Source organism: Colius striatus, chromosome 1, assembly GCF_028858725.1.
Source record: "Colius striatus isolate bColStr4 chromosome 1, bColStr4.1.hap1, whole genome shotgun sequence".
NCBI classification, from domain to species: domain Eukaryota; kingdom Metazoa; phylum Chordata; class Aves; order Coliiformes; family Coliidae; genus Colius; species Colius striatus.
In genome coordinates, this window is record NC_084759.1 from 153,503,776 (window position 1) to 153,522,315 (window position 18,540).

Sequence of the window (18,540 nt, forward strand, 5' to 3'; positions counted from 1 at the left end):
CACAGCAGGTCCTCCGTAGCTCTCCTGTCAAACTGAGTTGCTGTGGGGACTCAAGAGAGAGGCGAGGGGAGTAGAATTGCAATAATGGATCTCCTGCACCAAGGGAACAGTATTGAAGAAGTCAATTGGATATGCAAGGGCAATGGAGACAATTTCTCTTGATGGGCACACATGCTGTTGTGTAAAATTAGACATGAGATACCATTTAAATTGGATTCCTGGCCTGAAAAGTGACTGTACAAATGGTTTTATAGAGTTAGTATTAGCTGCCTGCCGATGCCTTTCGTAAGTTATGCTCCCATTAACAAGGAAAACAGCGGATTTTCCTTCAGCCGTTGTTGCATAATCAGTCTCTCATTCTCTTGAAAAAAAAAAAGTTTCTTCAGGCATCACACACTGTGTTACTGAATTAATTGCTTCATTCCCCCAGTGTCCTACCCAGGCCCAACTGGAGGATCGAGGAACACACACTTTTCTCACTGAAGTCAGGAGAGCTGTTCTGATTCAGAGTGCATGGGCTACCGGGAGGAAGTGTTCTTACACAACCTTTTCTGGCTTCTTGAGACGCTTTGCTAACGTAACTTCCCTAATTTAGAGAGTTCAGCTCAGCATGTGGGTTCCTGGACCCCACTTGCAGCAGTTCTGGCCGAAAGCGGCCCTTGTAATCGTTTTTCCCTCAGTTCCCATTTAACACAAGTTACTGAGCCCCATGCTGTGATTCCTACATCAGACAATACAGTTCTTCCTCTGATGGACGTGAACCCCCATCGAGCCTAATCACTGGCAGCTGAATGGTGCCATGCCTTTTGGTGACACAGACAGTCAGCATAAAGCCCCCGATGGCCATGGCTTTTACTGACACCCTTGAGATGATGTGCCAGCGTTTAATCATCCTTACAGCTAAAAAAGCCCTGATACCCTTTATAAAGCCAAAAGCGTGCTCAGTTTTGATGTCATTTTTAAAAGGCTTCTCCTTTAAGCCTGTTCATTTCTCTCCCCAGAGCTTTGCCAGCAGCACAACTCTCTTGACTGCCCTCCTCGGAGCTTGATCGAGCCCATTGCTGTGACAGCAACCTCTGATCCCACCAACTGCCCCCGATGCCACAGGGTGGAGCATGAAGCATCCCGAAGGCTCTCTGTCCTGGGTAGCGCTGACTCAGGCCAGGAGGATGAGGCAGCCAGTGAAGAGGAGGGAGAGGGCAGCCAGGAGGACCAGGGTGCCTCAGGGCTGGAGAAGGAGGAGGAGGAGGTGGAACAAGGTGGACGACTGAAGCTCTGCAGTGACATGTGGAGAGAAGTGAGGGTCAAGCTTCGAGGGATTGTGGACAGCAAGTACTTCAACCGTGGGATCATGATTGCAATCCTGGTGAACACTATCAGTATGGGCATTGAGCACCACGAGCAGGTAAGGCACCTTAGGGCACGGAGTGGGCAGTGGGGACTGGTGAGTCCTGCTTGGGGTTAGGGCCTCGCTAAACAGCTGATGCAACTCGGTGGAGGTAGAGGTTGAGCAATTTGGACCCAAGGCTGCGGCACAGATGGTCCCAGCATGGATTTGGAGAAGGCCTCAGGATCTTGCAAGATCTTTTCTTCCTTATCCCTGCACTTAATCACTTTCACTGTTTTTGTATTTTCCTCTCACCTCCCTTCAGTCCCTCTCTTTTCCTCTTCCCTGTTCACTTTCATCCCTCTGTTTTTCTTTTTCACCCTGTCTTCTCTTTCCATCTGCTTCTTTCTCCTTCACCCCTGTCTCCTCCATCTTCCTTATATCTCTGTCTCTCATTTCTCTCTTCATTAGCTTACTGAATCCTTAGTCTATTTGGTTAATTTAATGTGCCCTCTGGGGATGTCACAGGCACTTCACCAGCATCTCAATTCAAATCCATCAGCTTGCTAGCCTTTCTGGCTTAATTAAGAGATGTCAGAGCACAGTCTGTACAAGCAGGCTAAGAAAGGCACCACCTCCCATCTCCAGTAATTCTGGGGGCTCGGATGGTTTGAGCCTTTCCTTTGCCCTATCAGCAAGAAGTGAGACATAGGTCAGACATGGAGAGCAGGTGTGGGCACAGGTTTGACTTTCATGCCAATAGTCTGCAGGCAGCTCTGAGTCAGCAGTACACTTTATCCTTATGACAGACTTGCGAGATGGAGAAGGATTGTGTGCCCCTATTTTACAGCTGGGAAACAAAAGCTGTGTCTACTCTGTGGTGTGTTAAGCACACCTATGACCTTGCTTCTGCATTGCTGGCTGGTAGCTCTGCTGCACTTTGCATTAAAGGAGTCCATGCTGTACATCCATGCCTCAGATCTGTGCCACCAACCTGAATGTGACCACGATTCACTCCATGTGTTTGCCCAGATCACAAAAATACGAGATGGCTCCACTACTGAGATGCTGACTGCATTGAAGCTTTAGAGCCAAGGTGAAGTCTAGTCCTGAATAGAGTCTCAGGCAGCAAAGAGACAGGCAGTGAGTCTGGTGCAAGCAAGACACTCAGATTTGTCCTGTGCTGTGTCGGCATGGAAATATCATGATAAATTCCTTGTTTCAGGCAACACACCATTTGAGCCCGTATTTGACGCAGATGTCTGGAGCCTACCCACGTTCCAAGCATTAAACCATTTTTCAAAGCCCAGCTACTTTCTGACACAAGGATGGGAAACCTTAATTTGATCCCAGAATGCAAAACTGCACTGGATGTTTCAGTACCAGAAAAATGCTAGCGGGGGGTCGGAGGAGAGGAGAATGAAGTAGGGGCTGGAGGGGTTGACTCATGGAAATAGATGAAAAAGAGCAAGGTATTTATCACGTAGCAGAGAGATGACTAAGGGTTGAAGCCCAGGACAATATGAAAACTGCCCACTGATGTTTTAAAGATGTGAGCACCAAGCAGGGAGAGCCGTTGTTCATTTTGGTTCATTGGAGACAGCATGAAGTAAGAGTTTAGCAAAAGAATATTTGAGCTGGAGGTAGAGAATTCGCTCTCATGTTCTGGCTATTGTGTGTGCAGATTTAAGCCCTTCCAGGCTGCTTCTGCTGCGTTTGTACAGCCCACAGCAGAGTGGGATCTGCTTGCAGCCTTGGGATTTCTAGTAGCGCGTTATTAATGACACGTCCTTAAAATTATGCTATCACTTTTTATCCATAAGTAGCTAGCAAAAGCTTATGACTCTTCATGCTGTTTCTACTAGAAAGAGATGTCAGCAGAATTGATCATAACTGAAAAACGAGGTGCAGTCTGTTTATTTAAAATATGCATACTGAATCCTGTTTCCCTGGCACAAGAAGATTAAAAATATATTTTCAGACCATACCATGAATTTCAGAACCTTTTCAGCCAGCAGTTAATTCAAAAGCACACAGCCATTTGCACTGCCCTTTTCTCTCTTTCAGTTTTCCTCAAGCCGTGCTATCAGTACCTCTCAGGCTGGTGCTTCATTGCCTCCTTTTCGTTCCTTCCTTACTATTTTTCCTGTTGTTTTACCTCACAGAAACACAATTTTTCCCGGTATGATATCCATCAAAATGATATCTCTGCCCACAGAGACCTGTGATTTGCAGGGTGATGCCATCCTGTTGACTGAAGTAGCTTGTGTTGCTTAAGCTACTTCGTCATATGAGCGTCTCCTGGTCCAGAGCTAATGTGTGCAGGGAACCTCTCAAGTTTTGTTTTCTGGTGCACTGGAGATCACAGCTCTAGCCACTCTCTGGGGACGTTTCTGGAGGGACAGGAGGCCATGTGAAGGTGTCACAGGTTTGGGCGGTCCTGGGAGCAGTTCACAGCACATGTCAGCTCTTTACCGCTCCACTTGTTCATGGACTCTGCACAGGTGAGCTGTCTGACTGACCAAAGCACCCAGCAACTATCAGATTAAGGGATGAGACAGACTACAGGAGCCATCACAAGATTCAGGCTCAGAAACACGAGAAGCTAGAGGACAGAGCCCATGTGTGAGTCTCTCCTTTGATTCCTGAGCCTTGGCCAACACAAAGAAAAGCATGAATTAAAGTGATCTGTTTGTTACAATTCAGAGATTTAATATTCGTGGTGGTTTTGTTCCAGGAGACAACCTCAGCAACTCAAACCACTTTACTTAGATCCAAATCACCTTGGAATTTGGCTTTGTTTAGCTTATCTGTCCAGTCCCTTGTCCTGTCCTCTTTGTGTGGCCAAGGCAGCTTTCTGTCGCTAGGTTTCTTGTGAGGGAAATTGACTCATTTTGGGGCAAACTGCACTGCTATGAGTCATTTTTAATCCCTAAGCTTATCACAGGTTATCACTTGTAAATAGATAAGTTTATTCAAATCCATCAGAGTGCGTTACACCGTGTAATATCCTCAGTATTAGGCCTTCAGATATTGCTGGGACATCACACAAGCCAAAATCCATCATTTCAAGCTTTGTCCTGCTGGAAATAGTTTTTGCAGTTCTTCAGATCTGCTTCTACTTGAAAATGCCTATTTTTAAAATCCTGTGTAGAAAATCAAGATATTAGATGCTTGTGGCTGTCCAGAAGGATCCTTTTAAGAGGCTTACGTTTCTTAACATTCACAGAGGGTCTGGTGCTGCTCACTTTTCTCCCTTACTCAGCATGGGTACGAAAGGCTGGTCCCAGCTGAATGTCCCAGCCTGCCTTTCTCATGTGTTTCTTGAATGGCTGATTGAACTCAAGCTTCTTTGCCATTACTAGTCAATGAGACAAACGATGAGTAACTTGATTTATCTTTTCCAGCACTTATTTACAGTATTCCTTCATACATGAGATGAATACTTCCCGAGGTCTGTCTGTGTGGATCAGGAGATGATCCCTAACTAGACCAGCCCTAGTGATCAGTACCTTCGTATCCTTTAGCCCTTTGTAGCAGCATTTATTGCATCCACAGGTTCAAATTTTACAGTTATTACTTTTCTTTTTATTATTTGCTGCTTGTCAGAAACACTCAGCAAATGTCCAAGCCAGCTCGTCATACTGACATTTAGCAAATGATGTAACAGTCTCCCTGGGGTGATAGATGAAACTACATTACTTCAATCCTGTAAAACTAGGCTATAACAAAACATCACAAAATCCTGCACTGTTTGTGTGGTAGTGAGTCGGTAAAATTTAGCTGGTATGTTCCATGGATGATTTCTATGACTCTTTAGATTATTTTCAAGTGACTTTGGCGTGCTGAGTAAAAATGGACAGGCTGGAGAGACATCTCTGGAATATTTCTCTCTCATGTCCTCAGAGGCAGTGATGTGCAGGTACAGTTTTGTAGGGCTGGTCTGCATAGATCACATCAATTGCTCTTCAGTTTTTAGCTGCAAGTCTAGTCCTGGTTAGGAGAAGCTTCTCCTACAGGGGCTTCATGGTGATCTTCATGCACTTAATCTTTCCTGTAGTGCAGGAGTTTCAGAACTTCCCTCTGTTGTCCCAGTTCTAATTTCTGATCACTGGGGAGGAGCCCTGAAGTAGATCTGAATTGGACGTTTCACTGTTGGTATTTCATTGAATCGTGATGGGTAAACCAGTCTATCCTGGCTTGGCAGTGTGGCAGACTATTTGTGGGGAGATTTTGGCATTCCCTGGTTTAGCTTGGACCAAAATAACCTTGAGTTCAGGCTTCTGTTTGTGGATACTTCAGTTTACAGTTTCTGGGTAGAACTGGGTGGCCGGGGAGGAGGAGGCCTTGCTAATGGTTTTGATGATAAATGCCTGAGTGGTGTCAGTGAGAACCTTGGGATGTCTTGCTACTGGGAGGTGACACATCCATTGTGTTGGGGATCCCATGTATTGATAGGAAGAAAAAGAGAGAATTACTTTTTCTCTCTTTGCTTGCCTCCTTAATCAAGCTCATGCTTCCCTGGCCAGAGAGAGTCCCCTGTGCCAGCTGTGTCCCAGCCACCAGCCTTGTCCACTGTCACTTATAGCCACACTGCCCTAGCTGTGAGGGCATACCCACGCAGGACACAGCCCTGGCTCCCACCTGATGGCTTTTGCACTCTGCCAAATATCCAGAAGCAGCTGCAATGCAAGATCTGCCTTTAGCCAGAGAGTGTACCTCTCCACCTGTCTCCTCTCAGTATGTTGGGTTTTTTTTAAACCAAGTTAATTCCTTTTGTATTGCAATTCTTTCCCCAGAGTTTACTTTTCTCCTACTCCATTTCATTCCGCTACTTATTGTCGTTGACAGTGAGTTTACCTTACTGGGTTGGGGGTTTTTTTTTCCCAGCTTTGGTTTTTTGACTGTTAGTTCATTGCCTTTCTCTCTGCCCATCCTCTCCTTCCTTTTCCTGCCCCTCTGTGTAGGAAGGATGCTTTGCTGGAGCTGATTGATGGCCTATTAGAAAAAGATTAACAAGTGGAGGCTCTACTAGAGAAACAGATGTCAGGGAGGGAGGGAGAGACAGGGGAGTGGGTGACCTTTTCCACAAGCAAGAGGGAAGCATGGTTATTCAAACGTCAATTGCTCCCTAAGACAGCACAGGAGAGAACAGGACAGCAGGAGGGGGATAATCTGCCATCATAGCCTGTCGCTTTTTTACATTGTTCATTCTCACTGACACAATCATTTGATTCAGGCTGGAATTGACACCCCTATTCAGCATATGGCCCTTATGTTTCCAGTAAGTGCAGTTACTGCCTGGCCCTCCATGAAGTAATCTTCATCTCTCCCCTCCCATGTGCACTTTCTCATTTTTTTCTCTCTCTTGACTCTTATACCTCCTCATTTTCAGGACGGTTTTATTATTCAAATTATGGATAAAAATTGAGCCATCTCCTCTTTTTTGATCTTAAAGGAGTATTTTATTAAAAAGCTGCAATGAGGAGTGCAAGAAATTAGCAGAGTGTGGGAAGCCACAGATACAAGGAGCAGTTTCCAGCCCGTTTGTTCACCTGTGAGGATCTGTGTCCCTGGGAGTCTCAAAGCAGAGGTTATAGCAGCCCCTGCAGCATGCTACAGCCAGGTGAATTGCCCCAGCAGTCTCATGGAGTCTGAAGGCCATGGATTATGTAGCGTGGCCTCAGATACAACCCATTATACTTATGGAAGTTTTTCTCTCACGTTGGGAACATTTTGTACCTTGCCATTGCTGTGGTAGTCTTCCTCAGCTATGTTTTTGTGTCTGAGTATGCGTAGGCTGACACAAATGTAGCTTCTCATGCGTCTGACCTTGTTCAAGACCTCAGCCCTTGCTGTTTGGCCTGGTGCAGTCCTAGTCTCTGAGTGAGAGGTGCTTTAAGCAGAGGAGTCCATCCCAAATTCAGTACAGGGAACACCTATATTTCACAGGGAATGGCAAGATCCTAGTATCTCTCATCAATGACTTCAGTGCAGCCTCTGTCTTCCTCTGAAGCAGTGTTCCATTGTTCCTGAAGTAATGGTCTAGACCCTCTCCTGTCTTTGTCAAGGAAGTTTCCAAGGCTGAGCATGCTGAAGAGAAATCATTAACTTAGAAAACAAAAGGAGGAGTAATTTAATTTGCTCAGACTTGTTCCACTGATGGAATCGTTAAAACACTTTCTCTCATATGCATAAACACATTGGTTTCTGCTGGACAAGGCTGTATCATAGGGGCTGAAAAATGTGTCAGAGATTCAAAAGAAAATAAATACCCAAGGCTGGCTCAGATTTCTTTTTCACTTTTCCCCCTTCCCCCTTTTCCCCCTTCCCCCTTTTCCCCCTTTTCCTTTCCTCCTTTTCCTTTTCCCCTTTCCTTTCCCTTTTCCTTTTCCCTTTTTCCTCCTTTCCTTTCCTCCCCCTTTCCTTCCCCATTCCTTTCCTCCCCCTTTCCTCCCCATTTCCTTTCCTCTCCCTTTCCTATCTTCCTTGTTCCCCCTTCTCCTTTTTTCCTCTTCTCCTCTTCTTCCCTTTCTCTTTCTCAACACAGTCATTTTGTGTCATTCCTGGAGGTTTTCACCTTGTGCATTTTCCTTTCTCCTCTTGCTGTCCATTTTTCTCACTTCACCTGCTCTTCCTGTCCTTTACAGATAAGTGTTAACAGAGTTTCCCTCCTCACTATTGTCTTATTCAGCCAGTCTGATATTTGCTTAGGTGATTGTTGAGACCACTCTGAGGACAGAGGCATTAAAAAAGGCTGCTAGGGCAACACCAGAAAACCAATGCATACCAAGGATTTGGTGGAGAATGGGGGAGAGGAAAATGGGGATTTGAAAAATAGAGGGGAAAAGGTTGCAGTGAGGTTTAGAGGAAGGTGGAGAACTGTTTTCTTATCCGTTTTCAGAATTTCAGCAAAAAATTGTGCCAGTTACCTGTGGAAACCTCAGAGGAAGAAATCCTTGAAGAAGGGGGTTGAGCACAGATCAGCCACTTTTGCCCTGCTTCAAAAAATGCTCATGTTCTTTGCACAGAGCAAGGCAGCCTTTAGCCAGGGGATCAGAGTGTGGAGTGGGATATGAGAGACACTTGGTCAGCCTTGGCTGTGTGAATGGCTATGGGGCTCCTGATGATATCTAGTAAATAATCCATTAGGCACATAATCTATGATGAAGGTAGTAAATGTGCAAAGGAACTGCAGTGCAAGTGGTTCCATCCAGATCCACTCTCATCTCACCCATAGGAGCTTTGCAGCTCCCTACAAAACATTTCCCTTAGAAATGCTGGTGCTGTACTTCCCGTGATTTCAGAGCTCTTTCAGTTCTGACTCTCTGAATTTACCTTCTCTCCAGCCAGAAGAATTGACCAACATCTTGGAGATCAGCAACGTTGTTTTTACAAGCATGTTTGCCCTGGAGATGATCCTGAAACTCGCTGCTTTTGGTCTCTTTGATTACCTCCGCAACCCCTACAACATCTTTGACAGTATCATCGTCATCATCAGGTGACAAGGGCCTTGGGGGTCAACTGAAATACACTTAGAAAAGAGTGCCACAGAGCTTGCACATTTTCATATGCCTTTTCAAAAAGGATTTAGCAGCTCTACTAGGAGGAGCTGAGCTGATGCAAAAGGCCAAGGATTGGGAGACCAAGATGTCTTTCTGCAACTCTTGGTGACCCAATTGCAAATTGCCTTGGAAGTCCACAACAAATCTTAGCTGTGAAGTATTTTAATTATGCAAAAATTAAGGATGCTACAGAGGTTTAATGTGTGATAGAGGAAGTTGTCTTGCTGGATTTAAATGCTGCAATCCTCTCCTTATTCCTGCAATGTACAGTACCACGTTCATGTTCTTAAGGGAGAAATGCAGCTTTCTACACATAAGTATAAGCCTATAGCATATACTTCTAATTATATCTTGCTCAAACAGATTTTCTCTCTCACTCCTTTATACTAGCTGCCAATGCAGAGGTGAAAACTTGGGATTAGCATCGTTATTCCTCCGTCTCTCTCTTTTCTGTTTGTTCACTTGTCTTTCATTTTGTCCCTCATACTCCCTGTGCCTCTCTGGGACACAGCATCTGGGAAATCATCGGCCAGGCTGATGGGGGCCTCTCTGTGCTGAGGACGTTCCGTCTCCTGCGGGTACTGAAGCTGGTGCGTTTCATGCCCGCCCTGCGCCGCCAGCTCGTGGTGCTGATGAAGACTATGGACAACGTAGCCACTTTCTGCATGCTCCTCATGCTCTTCATCTTTATATTCAGGTGAGGAAGCAGTAAGTTGCCTCACAGTATTTTGAAGAGGTGCTGCATGGCTCTGTGAACAGCAGTTTCAGAGAATGATTGCATGACTTGTCTTGCCCATTGCTCTAGGCTCAGGCAGTACTGGATAGGTGAAGTCTCTGGGTAATCAACACTGGCTGCAGGAACAGCTCAGTCTGGAGGCTGACTCTGGCAGAAGGGCAGTGAAAAGTAACCAAGAAAGCTTGTAAATCCATCCTGTGGATGCAGTGGTAGGGAGATAAATAAAAATGAGAGCAAAGAATGATGCAGAGAGATCTGAAAGAGAGATTGGAGGCAATACCTGAGCTCTGGCGCAGTACAGATGGAAAGCAAGGTTTTTTGGTCAGCTGTAGGGGTGCAATATGCAGCTCCTTCTTCATGGATTGGTCATAGTGGTTTGGCTGTATTTTTCTGCCCCTTTGCTCCTGTGGTTTTACATTAGATTGTTTGGAGAAAAATAGAACGACTCTGATGAGATCATTATGGTGCCAGGGATATTTATGTTTGTCACCATCTCCACTTCTTGCCCCAACAGCATCCTGGGAATGCACATCTTTGGTTGCAAATTCAGCCTCAGGACAGACACGGGAGATACGGTTCCTGACCGGAAGAATTTTGACTCGCTGCTGTGGGCCATCGTCACCGTGTTCCAGGTGAACCCACTTTGTTCTCTCCAAGTAGGCCAGAGCAAGGGAAGAGAAAATCAGGAGGTGCTTTTTCTCATTGTGGAGCGTTGCACTCGTCATGTGATATTTGAAGGAAGAAAAATTGCGTGGTGTAACCAAACAACTGGTGAACCTCTCAGACAGGGATGCTTCTTCCTAGAAAACAGTTTGCAAAGGTCACTCCTGTTGTGGCAGCTCTGTTGTTTAACACTGTCACCTCAACACCTGACTGCTGTCATGGTCTCTCTTGGTTCTTCTTGCTCAGCTCATGTTATCAGCGCAATACCACAGCTGGGCAGTGATGGTTGGCAGTGGAAGTTAAGAGGCCTGATGCAATCCTGATGTTTATCCTTTCACTGTCCTTTTCTGAGAGTCCCTTTCATGTTCTTCCTTCATGTTTATGTGGCCTCTGCTCCTGGTTGCAGATCCTAACTCAGGAGGACTGGAATGTTGTGCTCTATAATGGCATGGCCTCCACGTCGCCATGGGCATCCCTCTACTTTGTGGCTCTCATGACGTTTGGCAATTACGTGCTCTTCAATCTGCTGGTTGCCATTCTCGTGGAGGGGTTTCAGGCTGAGGTGAGTTGCCACTGAAGCCTCATCAGGAGGAGCAATAGAGGTGCTAAAAAGGGGTCCTTTGAGGCATGGAGTATCACACCTCTTTCTTTTCCATTGGTAAGTTTAAGGTGGGCTTCATAAAACAAACCAAAACAAAAACCAACAAACAACAACCCCCCCCCAAACCCCAGTATTAATTCTTGAAAGTAGAAAGAAAAGCTCTCTGGAAAGGGAGTTCATAATTTCCATCCAGTGCAACAGACTCTTCCCTACTAGTGTGAGTCATTTGCCCCTCCAAAAGCAAGAACACAGTATGTCAGCCATCCCAGGTCACACGAAGCTCTTTCCAATGATCACACTGATGACTGGCTGACAAGGAGGATTTGGCTGTTGTTCCAGCAATAAAAAACAAGAACAAATGCTCTTTGCTGTTTACGAGTTCCCAAATTCTAAATTTGTGTGTTTCAGGGTGATGCCAACCGGTCATATTCAGATGAAGATCAGAGTTCATCAAACATGGAGGAGTTAGATCAGTTCCAAGAGATCCAGGAAGGCTCAGGTAAAATAGTTCAGCCAGCCTCATTTGCTCTTTTCATATTGCTGTTTAGTGAGAAACTTGAAACCTGAAACTGTGCAGAAAATTCCCTCCCATCTCCAAGCACTTAACAGTTTTCATTTTGAACTTTGTGCTAGTTTGTGGTGCGATGTGGAAAATCAGAGCCTTGTTGGCATCCTGACGAAGCTGCCAGCTAAGGAGAGCAGTTCTTGAATGACCTACAGAATGGTAACTTGGAGTGAGAAGTGAAACTGTCTCTGCCTAGCTTCAGGGGCACCATTTCAGGAACACTGTTCAATTCTGGGACCTACTTTTGGATAGGGAATGCTAACACATTAAAAAAGACTTGGACAAATCTGAAAGTCTTGCCTCATAGCGAGAGGCTAATGAAGCTTAGAGAAACCAGAGAAGTGACTTGATCACACATTCTGTAAGTACCGAGCATAAGGAGGGATTTCTAATGGTAGGTGGCTCTTTAATTGAGCAGAAAAAAGCATAATGAGATTGTAAAGGTTGGAAGCCTAAGATAGACAATTTCAGACTGCAAAAAGTCACATATTTTAAAGGAAAGATAATTAACTGTTGGAACAGTCTGCCTACAAACTGCTGGGTAAGGTCTCCACCCCTGGAAATCTTTCCTTGAAGACTGCAAGAGCAACTTGTTCCACAAAGGATGGGGAATCAGGAGCTGAGGAGGAGGGACAGCCAGGCAGGAGGGCAGGAACCACAGTAACAAAGGACTTGCACAAGGTGAACAGGGCAGGTCTGTTTAAACTAGCCAGGGTCAGCCAATGGTTCAGTGGTTGTCAGGCATGTCCACAGTGTTCAGGCAAGCCTGAGGTCAAACTAAGAAGTCTGCTTAGCATGACAAGATCAGGATCAGCAGGGTGCAGGGACAGGCACAATCATACTCATAGCGTAACCCAGACAAGGACCACCGGCACAGGTCTGAGCTTATATACATCTCCCATAGCAAGGAGCAGGGGCTTCAGTATTGTCTTGTCACAACTCTTCCCTGCAACTTAACAGTCTGATCCTGGGTTACATGACTGCACCATATCAAAGCTTACCGTGAATGTAGGCAGCCAGACCCCTAGGAGGGCAGATGGGCAAGAGCTTACAGAGCCTGTTGGTGCACTCACACTGCACGCAGGCAGCAATGTGTGACCTTCATTATGCAATAGGTCAGAAAAAAATGATTGTTCCAGTCCTTTCAGGCATTAAAATCCAGTATCCCATCCTCTCCATCCATCTCAACAAATGCTGATGGTCGTCTACAGCACCTAACATGCCCCTTGAAGGTGTCCTGGATCTTTGAGGTCAAGGATCAGTCATTTGAAGAAACCCAGTGTAGTGGGATAGACTGAGATGAAGAATATGATTGCAGGAATTTAAAGGTGACCCCAATACATGGATGGCTGTGAGTCTCTTCCCCAATGTCTTAGCATAACTACTGTAAATAGCCAGTCTGACAGTTGGTGGTATTTGTTCAGACCTGAAGATGCAAGTGTCTGCTCTTGGCATGCAGAAGCACACTCTCCTCCCCTTGCTGCCAGGGCTCAGCTTCTTGCTCTGTCTGTCAGCCTGAGTCTGCCTGACCAGCACTCTGCTTGTCTTCCTGGCCCCAAGGAGAACTCCTGTCAGTTTTGGAGACTCAGAAGAATACTTCAAAGCCTTCCTAGCTTCCACTGCTTTTGCCATAATACCCTACATCAGAATGAATTTATGTTGATTGTTGCTAAACAGCTAATATTCTGTTAGCTATTGCTAACATGCTAAACAGCTTAGACATTGAAACAGTCACTGAATAGTGAGGAACCCGCCTTCTTTTCTCTTTCTTCTTTCTGCATCTTTCCGCTCAGATCCCAAGCTCTGTGCAATTCCTGTGACACCTAATGGACACTTGGACCCATCCTTGCCCTCTTCCAACCCACCAGTGGCTGCTGGGGGAATCACCAACTCCTCTCGTAACTCCCTGCAGCCTGACCAGATCCGTGTTGCTGTTGGCTCCCGGAAGAGCAGCGTGATGTCCCTGGGGAGAGTGACCTACGACCAGCGATCCTTGGTGAGTGAGTGAGTAGAAATGTGTGTCATACACTTCTGTTGAGGTCCAAGGACTCTCTTGTCCTTCTGACATCATCTGGGGATTGCTGTGGTGGATCGCACTGCTGCTGTAGACTTCTTCCAACACAAGCACATCGCCTGTCTTTAGGAAGCCAGGTCAGTTCACATTATTTTTCTAAATTTCCAGATTATTGAAGTCTATTTCCAGATTACTGATCTATATTCCACTGAGTGTGGGATTCAGATATTTTATATTCTTCTGGTGGGAGAGGGGGAACATCAAGGAAACAGAGTTTCCCTTTGGCCCTGGATGGGTGCCAGGCGCCCACCAAGTTGTTCTATCACTCCCCCTCCTAAACTGGACAGGAGAGGGAGAAATATAACAAGAGATTTGTGAGTTGAGACAAGGACAGGGAGATCGCTCAGCAATTAGCGTCACGAGCAAAACAGACTCAACTTGGGGAGAGTAGGTTTGATTTGTTAAATGAACCGTCAGAATAGGGAGATGAGAAATAAAACCAAATCTTAAAACACGTCCCTCCACACCTCTCCCTCTTCCCATGACTCTCCTTCCTGCCCCATCAGCAGTGCAGGGAATGGGAGTTGCAGTCAGTTCATTACAGATGGACTTTGCTGCCGCTTCTTCTCAGGGGAAGGCCTCCTCACCCAGTGACCTTCATGGACTTCAGGGGCACAGCTGCCTCACCATGGTCCTCACCACAGGTCACAGGGAAGTCTTTCTTTCAGGGCCTAAGCACCCTCCTCCCCCTCCTCCTCTACTGACCTTGGTGTCTGTGGAGATGTTCTCACATTCTCACTCCCTGTTGCTGCTGCAGTTTAGTAACTGCACAACAACTTCTTCCTCTTTTCAAATACGTTGTTCACAGAGACGTTACCTCAACCATTAATTGTCTTGGCCTTGGTGAACTGTGAGTCCATCTTAGAATTGACTGGCATTGACCCTATTTGCTACAGAGGAAGCTCTTGGCAAGTCTTTGTTTAAAGGATCCACCCCTGTAGCCCCCATGCTACCAAAACCTGGCCCAAGCAAAACCACTACACCCTTTTAGAGTGAAACATGTTTTGTCCCCTTGCACTTTACTTGTTTTCCAATAACACTGGGCAGAAAATGATGCCCTGAGTTAAATGCATAGGAACATCTGGGTGATGCCAGAACTGCCAAGTTCCATAACGGATGACTTTTCTCTGGAAGCTTTTGTAACTCTGAAGAGAGAAATAATGACTTGGAGCTCTCCATAGCAGATCTTACTGCTGCTTAACACTGCTCCAGGCACTGGTGACTGTCCAGCCTATGCATCTCAGACCTGTCTGCCTTGTAATATCAGCTTCTGGGCTTTCTACCAACTGACACACATGGTTTTGAGGGGATGCATCAGTGCTGGAAAAGTTCATGGCCCTGTAAACAGGAACAGCTGGCAGCCACGTACTACATGACAAGTTGCTCATATGGTTCAACTAGGCTAACCAACAAGTCTGCTTCTCTCATTTCTTCCTTTTACCAAGAGCGTACTGGAAGATGATGTTTCAGATTATCCATCCACCTTGTTGTTATCCTTTACCCCAGGGCAGTGTAAAAAGCCGCCAATCAGATTTTTGGTGAGTTTTACTCTTTGCTGGTGTAAGTAACAACATCGGGCACCTGACCTTTGGCTTTACTTTCCCCATAAGTGCTTTGCACGCAGATGTTGTTGTAAAGTAATCACAGCCAGCAGCATTGCTAACTCATTATCAAATTATGGTCAGATTTGCAGAGATTGCTGCTAAATTCTCACCATACAACTTCCTCAGTGGCTGAAAAATGACAATGTTGTGGCTTAGGGGCCCAGGGAGAAGTCTGTGATCTGAAACAGGACCATACTCCTCCTTTGTGCCCAGAGTCTCTGAGTCCCCATCCTTCTCTCTTGCAGTCCAGCTCCCGCAGTTCTCACTATGGTGCCTGGGGCCGCAGTGGAGCCTGGGGCAGCCGCCGCTCCAGCTGGAACAGCCTGGCCCGGGGACACAGCCTGAAGCACAAACCTCCGTCTGCTGAGCACGAGTCCCTCCTGTCTGGGGAAAGGCACAAGGAGGCAGATGGGGAGCCTGATGGGGCAAGAAGGGTGTTTCATCACCGCCGGACACTCTCCCTGGACAACAAAGGCTCCTGTGACCTGCTGGAGTTGGCCTCGGTCCCATCTGGCCACAGAGTGACCTGTAAGCTGGGAGCAGCATCCGGGGCCAGCGAGCATCAAGACTGCAATGGCAAAATGCCCACGATTGCCAAGGAGATCTTCCCAAAGATGGACAACCGCAAGGAGCGGGGAGAGGATGATGAAGAGATAGATTATGTGAGTACTTAGTGGAGGGAATCCTAAATCCATCCTCAAGTTTCAGTCTCCTTGCCGCATGAATGGGAGAGCTTGTGAAGGTGCTTAAAGTAGAGCTGGAGAACAACACTGAATGCAGACGGGACCTTCTAGACCCAGGCAAGCTCAAACCACACTGTCAGACTGCCTGCAAGGCAGTCGCACACAGGTGGATGGTGGGAGGAAGGCAGATGTGAGGCACGTGATGTGTGGCCATTCAGCAGCTGTTATTTCAGAGCAGTGCAGCCAGTGATTTCTACAGGCAAGGACAGGTCAGCAAGAACTTTGCATGGGAAAGGAACGACAGCAGTTCAGAAAGCACAAGCACAAGAAACAAGGCCAAGTGAGTTTTGTGGTGCTAACCTGGGAGACTGCAATGCCCAATCTGTGAGCAGTTCAAAGGGTGGAAAAAGTGGAGGGCAGGTCAGTAGAGATTTGACCAGACATATACGGTGTTTGAAATGAAATCACTTCCAAGCCCCAGTGCTAACAGAAGGCCTTCATGTTTTGGCCTCTTGTTTAGCTGAGTTAGTGAGGAAACACTATCCTCATGTAACAGAGCCACTCCAACAGCTCAGAAGGCATCACAGACACACCCTGCTCTAGAAAGGACACCATCAGTTTTATTTGTAGTTTGAGGAGGAAAGCAGATGCCCATAGGTAAACAGGCCCTAGCAAAGCAGCTCCTAACACCTTCTCCATGGCTTGTTACTCTTTGAGTTAATTTCTTCATTTGTGGACTTAAAAGAAAGACAGGTAGCACACCTGGCAAATTCCAAGTAGTGGTGTTTTGGGGTCAGATGTGAAAGGAAGAGTACAATGCTGAGGCAATTGGGAAGGTAACCAGTGGCACTGACTTCTGCTGCATCCCTCCAGAGCCTGTGCTTTCGAATCCGGAAGATGATGGAAGTCTATAAGCCAGACTGGTGTGAATTACGGGAAGACTGGTCCATATACCTCTTCTCTCCACAAAACAGGTTTGTGGAGTTTTTGCCATGAGAAGGTTGAGAGGATGAGGCACGTTCTGTTGCTGTGCTGCATGTTAGGTTACAACTTTCAGCTTATCAGCTGGGAATGTGTTTTGTCTCCTCCATCTCCCCTTCTACAGCATTTCTATCCTTTGATTCTGGAGATGAAAGGGAGAATGAGAATCCTAAATAGCTATTTTGATTTTCCCTCCCTTTGGAGCATCTCATTTTTCTTTCGTGTAATCATAAATATTTATAGCAAAGCAAGGCAGGGAATTCTAACATTAACCCAAAAACAGAGAAGGAAAATATTCCTAATGACCTCATCGTACTGATATTTCCTCCCCCTGGTACCAGAATATTCTCTCCATTTCCTTTTCAGTTCCAACTTATCAGCAGTCACATCACACTTTTTAGGGCAAAATTAGAATTCTTCATGCCTGGAAAAAATTAATTTAGGATTAATTCTTCCTGGTAATGGAATCTTCCCACCAGGAGAAAATGTCCATGTACCCCAGTCAACGGTATTCTTACCCATGTACATCACCCAGGAAGAGTGTTTTGTTACAGGTCATGAGGTCTTTGCTCTGAGTGATACCAATACGAGTGGGCACAGTGTCTTTCAGAGCAGGCGGAAGTGTGATCCCCATGACTGACAATGTATCTGCCTTTTCTCAGCTTTCAAGCACATAGGCTTTCTGCCCTGGGGTGGTACAAAGTTCAGGAGGAAGACTGAAACTCAGTCTCTTTTCTACAGGGCAAGAGAAGAGCACAAAGCCATAGTGATTAGGAAACCACTGAGGCAACGGACAAAGGTTCAGCTCCTTGCTCTGCCCTTGCTCAGCCCCAGACTTCCTATGTGACTGTGGGCTGCTCAGACATATTGACATGACAAGAGATGTCAGTATCAGTGACAGGAAAGCTGCTACAGCAGAACTCAGTTTTGGCCAGACTTCTCAATTCCCTGTTCTCATAGGTCTTAACCTTGCTCTGCTCAAGGCAAAGGTACCTACTGGAATTCTCTTGCAGGTTTCGCCTCCTCTGCCAAACCATCATTGCTCACAAGCTCTTTGACTATGTTGTGCTGGCCTTCATCTTCCTGAACTGCATCACCATTGCCCTGGAGAGACCACAGATTGAACACAGGAGCACGGTGAGCACTATTTCCTCCCACCTGCTTTTTAGCACAACCTCTGACGGAGGTTTATAAGTGTTCCTGGCACTGAAATGACCTCTGGAAGAACTTCAGCATTGAACACCGGCTCCCACTCGTCTATTCAAATGCCCAAGTACTAGTAATTCACATAGTGTGTGTTTCCCCTGCAGGGTGTTATGATGGGGCAACCCACTTTATAATGCAGTAACACTAGTTCCCTCCCTTTTTGAAAGTAAGAGAGTCCCACAGGCACCTGCAGATAAGACATGATTGTCAAAAGGGACAGGGACTGGGAAGTAACAGACAGAAATAACTTCCATTGTCTAGGAATGACATGTCATCATTCATGAATGCTGCTTTTGAGCCATCTTGGAGGTGGCTCAAGCTGACTAGTGAAATGGTTTTTTTCCTGTGTATCTGCCTTAGCTGACCCCCAGGCTCTGCTGCACAGAATCACAGAATCTTAAGGATTGGAAGGGATCTTGAAAGATGATCTAGTCCAACCCCCCTGCGACAGCAGGACCACCTAGAGTAGGTCACACAGGAACTCGTCAAGGTAGTTTTTGCATGGCCCCAGAGAAGGAGACTCCACAACCCACCT

General features: G+C 46.2%; 1 protein-coding gene across 1 annotated transcript in view; it reads left to right on the plus strand.

Moving 5' to 3' along the window:
- CACNA1I (calcium voltage-gated channel subunit alpha1 I) overlaps positions 1–18,540 on the plus strand; it is a 156,796-nt gene that overhangs the window by 114,194 nt on the left and 24,062 nt on the right. Inside the window, exons 9-18 of the mRNA XM_061988955.1 lie at positions 1,002–1,405; positions 8,677–8,828; positions 9,404–9,589; positions 10,143–10,260; positions 10,698–10,853; positions 11,301–11,391; positions 13,251–13,453; positions 15,381–15,797; positions 16,692–16,792; positions 17,813–17,936. Of these exons, the coding sequence (XP_061844939.1) occupies positions 1,002–1,405; positions 8,677–8,828; positions 9,404–9,589; positions 10,143–10,260; positions 10,698–10,853; positions 11,301–11,391; positions 13,251–13,453; positions 15,381–15,797; positions 16,692–16,792; positions 17,813–17,936 (1,952 nt within the window). The remainder of the gene's footprint in view (positions 1–1,001; positions 1,406–8,676; positions 8,829–9,403; positions 9,590–10,142; positions 10,261–10,697; positions 10,854–11,300; positions 11,392–13,250; positions 13,454–15,380; positions 15,798–16,691; positions 16,793–17,812; positions 17,937–18,540) is intronic.